This window comes from Brienomyrus brachyistius, chromosome 7 (genome assembly GCF_023856365.1).
Source record: "Brienomyrus brachyistius isolate T26 chromosome 7, BBRACH_0.4, whole genome shotgun sequence".
NCBI lineage: Eukaryota > Metazoa > Chordata > Actinopteri > Osteoglossiformes > Mormyridae > Brienomyrus > Brienomyrus brachyistius.
Genome location: NC_064539.1, coordinates 18209573 through 18216217, shown reverse-complemented (window position 1 = coordinate 18216217; position 6645 = coordinate 18209573). Strand labels below are relative to the sequence as shown.

General features: G+C 42.2%; 1 protein-coding gene across 1 annotated transcript; it reads left to right on the top strand.

Annotated features, from left to right (window-relative positions):
* Positions 1 to 2807: 2807 nt before the first annotated feature.
* oaz1b (ornithine decarboxylase antizyme 1b) lies at positions 2808 to 6342 on the top strand. The gene is given in 6 exon segments (XM_049018956.1): positions 2808 to 3025; positions 4324 to 4375; positions 4377 to 4463; positions 4588 to 4760; positions 4892 to 4977; positions 5168 to 6342. Coding segments are annotated over 6 exon segments (654 nt in total). The 5' UTR covers positions 2808 to 2900; the 3' UTR covers positions 5299 to 6342.
* Positions 6343 to 6645: the final 303 nt, after the last annotated feature.

The window sequence follows — 6645 nt, the reverse complement described above, 5'->3', positions numbered from 1 at the left end:
ATAATCTAACAGCTTATTCAGCACATGGACACAATGGAACCAAACCCAGGCTGCAAAGGATACAAGCCAGGGGAACAGCCCTGTATAAGATGCCAGTTCTTTGCAGACATACTCATAATCATTGTGAAATTTAGAAACACTAATTCACCTATAGGCACCTTTGGACTGCAGGGGAAAGGCAACCAACCCCAGGAGACCAGGTAAACCCCACACCTACCGAAGAGGGCTTTTGATCCACGCCCCTTGCAGGGCGAGGACTTCCTGGTAGTGCAAAGCATGCTGGGAGCAAAAAAGGTTATGTTATTTAGCAAAACTATTTGTGGTAAATGCTTGTTTTCTCTGTTGTGTTTTTTATAGTCTCTCTGGTACTAGTAGTGAGACAGCACACATAGTTATTTTTATGAGGGTAAGATTTAAACACAGTTGGTGAACAGGCTAGCAGGTCAGAGCTTGGGGGGGGGGGGTTCCACTATGCAGTCTAATTGGGTGTGTGTTACCAATGAAGTTTATTTGCTGTGTTAAGCTGTACTCTGCTTAGTACCACTGTCCTAATGAATGTTACAATGCTATGTTACAACTCTGGCGGCATCTAGTGGTCATCGGCATTTCTTACAAAAAAAGGCAACGAAATTGCAACGGAGAAAATGTTACCAAGGGGTTGTTACAAAGAACGACGAATTGCATGGCCTCGTGTTATGCGTTTCCCGAGTTTGACTGTATAGTCACTGTGACTCTGTATTAGATAAGCACTCATGCAAATGTTTTTATGAGTGGATACACACCAAGTATTGCAGGACCGCAGTGTCATCCTCCTTCTTAATGAGGAGAAGCTACTGAATTACTGGAATATGACACCACCAGAGAGTATCAAAGCTTGAAGACACCTCAACAACAGATAATCGATTTAACTATCACGTTTTAATGCAACAATACCTGGTGATGAATTTTTAAACAAAGTTAGCATTTGGTTTGTGTCTTTTGGCTATGTTATATTGCGTGATAATGCTGATATCGGCAATTTTATTTTGTGTCGTTAAACAATCCTTTATTTGTACTATTGTTTACTGTTGGCATCTATGTCTGTGTTTATTATTGTTATTGGGACATTCATGAAAAATATGCTTTAGAGGTATGACATTGTTGGTATCAATACATTTTAATCAATATAGTCATTTTACATTATGTCTAAGCATTATCCAATATGGAGAAACAAATAATCAATCAATCAATCAATCAGAATAAAATCCATCCTACTATGATCATACATGCTATTTTCTTGCCACCTTTCCTGATGCCTATGCTTGTGTTTCGCATTTATATTTACATTTGTATGTTTTGGAGTAGGAATTAGTAAAAGAAAGTTAACTAATACTTATTATTTAAATGATAAATAATATGATGCATCATAGTAGATTATGATTGAATGTTACGTTTATATAGCACTTTTAAAGAATCAGTAGGGAGCCACTTCAACCACCACTGTACTTGTAGCCCCCATCTGGATGATGTGACGGCAGCCATTCTGCACCAGTACGCTCACCACACAGCTATGGTGGTGAAGGGGGAGGAGAGAATTCACCAGTTAGACATAGGGGATGGGTCGGCATGGTGGTGCAGTGGTTAGCACTGTTGCCACACACCTCTGGGACCTGGGTTCAAGTCTCCGCCTGGGTCACATGTGTGCGGAGTTTGCATGTTCTCCCCATGTCGTCGTGGGGTTTCCTCCGGGTACTCCGGTTTCCCCCCACCGTCCAAAAACATGGTGAGGCTAATTGGAGTTGCTAAATTGTGCGTGTGAGAGTGAATGGTGTGTGAGTGTGCCCTGCGATGGGCTGGCCCCCCATCCTGGGTTGTTCCTTGCCTCGTGCCCATTGCTTCCGGGATATGCCCCAGACCCCCTGTGACCCAGTAGGATAAGCGGTTTGGAAAATGGATGGATGGATATAGGGGATGATTAGGGGGGCAGATCTGACAGGGCCACAGTGGGCAGTTTTACCCGAGAGATCTGGGTACCACCCCCCTACTCTTTTAAAAGATGACCTCAGTTTTACATCTCATCAGAAGGGCAGCATCATTTTTACAACACAGACCACAGGATGCACTAACCTGGTGGCCACACCAACACCTCTCCCATCAGCAACTCAGCTTTCCTAGTTGGTCTCCTATCGCAGTACTGGTCTGGCCCAAGCTGGCTTAGCTTCAGATGAATTACCTAGCTGGAGCAGCAGGTGGTATGGCTGCCAACCAGGAAATCATAGTTATCACTTATTACTAAATGTGGTTACAGCTTTATTCAAACTTAATATAGGCTTGCACTGCACATGTATAGTGCATTACTTATTCTCTGTAAATATTTTCACATATCAGCCGAATTTTTAAATATAGTGCTGAATTATCCATGAATATTTTCGAAATGTTTAGCAAGACTGGCTTAGTAACCCAAAAATAAAAAATCCTTTTTAAAACTAGACGAAAACAGTTTGGTTTCATTTCCATGGTACCTGCTTTATAACCGGTGTCATAGGTGTCATTCGGTAACAAAAAACAAGTTGTGTTAAAGCAGAATGTGTTATTAATGTGAGCTGGAGTATGAGGTGTGGCCTCCGCTGTTCTGGCTGGTGTTTTATTTTTCAGTAGTTGCACATTAAGCCAGACAATGCGACGGTTATAATGTAACCAAACAATCGGGAGGGCAGGCGAGCGCTCGGATCTCAGTACTTTTCCACTCGGCCCGGCTTCCTCCCCCCCCCTTTGCAGCAGCCAGTGCCGCACGCCCCCCCCCCCCGCCCTACGTAAGCGCAGCTCTCAGTTTTGTGACCGATCGCCAGCTTCCGAAGCCTCATTCTTCATCGGACGATCGCCGTGAGAAGTCAGCCCGTCGTGTACCTCTCCGAGGCCGGATGGTAAAATCCAACCTCCAGCGGATCCTGAATAGTCACTGCTTTGCTCGCGAAAAAGAAGGAAAACACCAGTGTTATACTACAATGGCTGCTTTTAGTAGTAGTATTTGTGACTTGAGTGGCAAGTAAGTGACTGCTAAAAATGTGGGGGAGGGAGACTGCATCTTTATACAGCTGATGGAAGCGCATCTGTGTCATAAATGAAACTCGGCATATTGACGCATTTGCCGATTAGCGTTATTTGATGAAGTTATTCAGTTTTATAATCGATTGCGTTTTCCTTATACGAGCTTTATTATTCGTCTTGTAGGCTAGCGGTATGTAATTACGGCCTACGTCACAGCTCGGCGTATCCCTTTTCCTGGTTTAGCAGTTAGCTTATGTAGCTAATCGCTTGCTGTAAATAATTGTCGTGTAACGCGAATAATTTTAACATTCGAGCTCTTTTGGGATACACATGTTGTTAATCCCGACGTAACCAATTCTGGCTCTTTTTTTCTAAATTATTCTGCGACTTCGTGTAAAGCTGCGTGACGCGTATGACGGGAAGGAAAAATTAAAGGCCCAAAACGACATCAAAACACAACATCGCTGAAGAAATTATCTGTATTGCCTGTACCTATGTATATTTTTAAAACATACTAATTGAAGAATACCTTTTAAATGATTTTTGGCCTAATTTTTGCTTTAAATGGCTAAATATATTGTGGTTTCTTCTCCAAAGGCCTTGCTCGTCGTAGATCCTTAAACTGCTACATCACAATGGTTAGGCCGATTTCCTATTTCTGACGTCACTCGTTTCTGGGGTGTAACAATGTAACGGTATTATTGGGAACTTTTGTTTTAATGTGAATTTGTTTTATATTTTATCTTGGAATATTGTAATTATAATATTTGCAATTGTAATATTACACGACTAAGAAAATATGTATTTTTTTTAAAGTCACAAATGCATGTGATATTACAATTGGTCGTCTTGCGTCAATAGGGCCCGATCCTGTTAGTTTCCCCCCCCCCCCCTTTCAGCTAATTTTAAATTCTCGTTTGCATTTACAAACACATTTATGGGAGAGTCAAAATGTTTCGTCTGAACTGAAGTGATCAAAACAGCACCACCATTATAATCTCCATTATAATCCCTACTCCAAAATTACAAATTCAATAAATGTTTAACACGATTTAGCAAACTGCATTCCCTGCAACTTTGTTTACTTAAAATTACTGACTTCATTGAGGTATGGCCTATTTGGTACAATTAATTTAGTGTCTTTATGTTGATTCTTTACTTTTAGGAGAGTAATCCATAGATTATACATGACAAGAAAATGAAAGCATTATGCACAGATAATTTGTGTACGCTTGTCTGGGGTATGTCCATGCTGGTTCTGCGTGTGACTGTGCTTTCTGGCTGCCGCGTACACAGGCTGCCTCTGTGCTGTAGCAGTACCCACAGCCCAGGGCCTCTGTGGTGCTCCTGATGCCCCTCTCCCACCCCTGAAGATCCCAGGTGGGCGAGGGAATGGTCAATGGGATCACACTTCTTCAGCTCGGCCGCTGCACTCAGTGAGTAGTCCTGTGCTCCAGTTAATATATAACCTTGAACGCCTTTTGGAAAAACCCTTTGGAACATGTTTTTCTGTTTTAATAAACCATGGTTGATGTGCAATACCTTGGCGGCTTCTTCCAGGACAAGAAGCTCACAGTGACGGAGGAGCCAGCAGGAAATGGACGTCCCAGGATTCTTCACTTCAAGAGCTGCCCCACAGCGTCCCGGATGATCCAATGGGACGCAGCGGTCAGTGACGGCAACCTTTATGTGGAGATTCCCCGGGACACCCTTCCTGAGGGCAGCAAAGAAAGGTGAGATTCACAGGAAGTATTGGGGGGGGGGTTCTGGACTGGCATAGGAACAGGGCAATATGAGGTTAGCAGCCAGTTGAGAGAGACATTTTTTTTGATTCGTTTTTAATTATTTACATTTCTTCCACTAGTTTTGCAGCTCTTCTGGAGTATGCTGAAGAACATCTGAACGTTGTCACAGTATTTGTCTGCTTTTACAAGAACAGAGATGACAGAGGTATGCATGAGACGCCCCTGTAATATTTTGTACCCCCTTTATTGAAATTGCATCAAATCATGGTTGTGTGTAAATGTTATTTTTAAAAGTCGTCTTGACATGTTTTGAAGAGTGCTTATGCATGTAGTGAAGTTTATTTTGAATGTATATATGTGCTGTTTTCATCTTAAAATGCCGTTCTCTCTCCTAGCTAAATTGCTGCGCACATTCAGCTTTCTGGGCTTTGAGATTGTGAAACCAGGCCATGCCCCTGTCCCACCTCGACCTGATGTGTTCTTCATGGCCTACAACTTTGACAGGGATTCCTCTGATGAAGACTAATTCAGAACGCCGCCCCCCCAGTGACCCATAAACCCTCAGCTGTCCCCTTGTGACTCAAGTGCTTACAAACACCTACGCTTTTTGTGTTCCAAGAAAGTGCATAGACTTAGGCTCCTGTGAATGAGATTCTGTGGCTTTTTATACGCATCATTTGCCGTTTTTGCTCATTTAGTTTTTAGTATATTCAGTGTTTGAGGGAAGCCAGTGGTCCTGAAATATGTAAAAATTTTCATGAGTTTTGAATAGCTGAAGGAATATGTGTGACTTTGGTGGATGTGCAAGAGTAGGTTTTACACTTGGCTATCCTGTCCGTAATTGGATATAATTGAAAGAATGAAACTGCATTACTTAATGACACTGAATGCACAAAAATAGCTACATGTGAACATTCATAATGGCTTTAGTGTTTGAAGTCCTGTTTATATGGAGCCTAAATACTTAGATCTACACTGCAAAAGTGCTCCAAAGAGATGATGAAATTGAGAAATCAAGTGAATGACTGCAGCTTGTGTGATTAGTCTTAGTTATGGAGTGGTTATACTAACCTGCCTGTCTGCTTTTTCTTCTGTTACGTGCTCACTGTCTTAGTACTGCAGTTTTTTTGGGAACTTTGTACTGATTGAGTTTTGGTCAAGCATTCCTCCACAATCTACATGCCCCCCCCCCCCAATCCCCACATAGTTTTGATGATTGATGTTCACCTGCATAGTGGTACCTTATTGTGTGTCTGTGATAATAAAAATGATTTAAAAAAACTATAGTGTGTTAATACATCCTTTGTTAGAGATTTGGAAAAGTACTTTAAAGGACTCCTGCTAACAGAAATTGAACGTGTTTGTAATTGCATGCATGCTTTGGTTATGGGAACATTTTAATGTGAGATCTAATGGTTTCTGGGTTCTGTTTCGAAGTGCAAGCCAGTACCTGCAGTCGGTTCTCTTCTCAAGTGTGGGCTGAATTCTTCTTGAAGGTTTCTACCTTGGGATACCCTTTGTCTGTCCATCCGTCTTTCAGTTCCGGCTCAGGTTGATGGGGAGGGCTGGATCCGATCCCGGGCATCTCTGGGCACAAAGTGGGCATGCACACATTCAAACTCGCATCGGATATTCTTCATAAGATGTGTGAGATACTTGCTCTGTGGATCACGTATTCTACAGGGTTTCTCCTAACAGTACTGCCCCATGTTTTCTCTAAGCAGTGAGGCTTTGAAATCTAAGGTGGGTAGAACTATGTACTGTGAACCTGTTTAACCTACTTTCCACAAAACTGCACACAAATATCAGTCCATATGAATGAAGAAGAGTGGCCATTTGTAGGAATATAAGTCCAAGTGTTTCCAATTTAGCC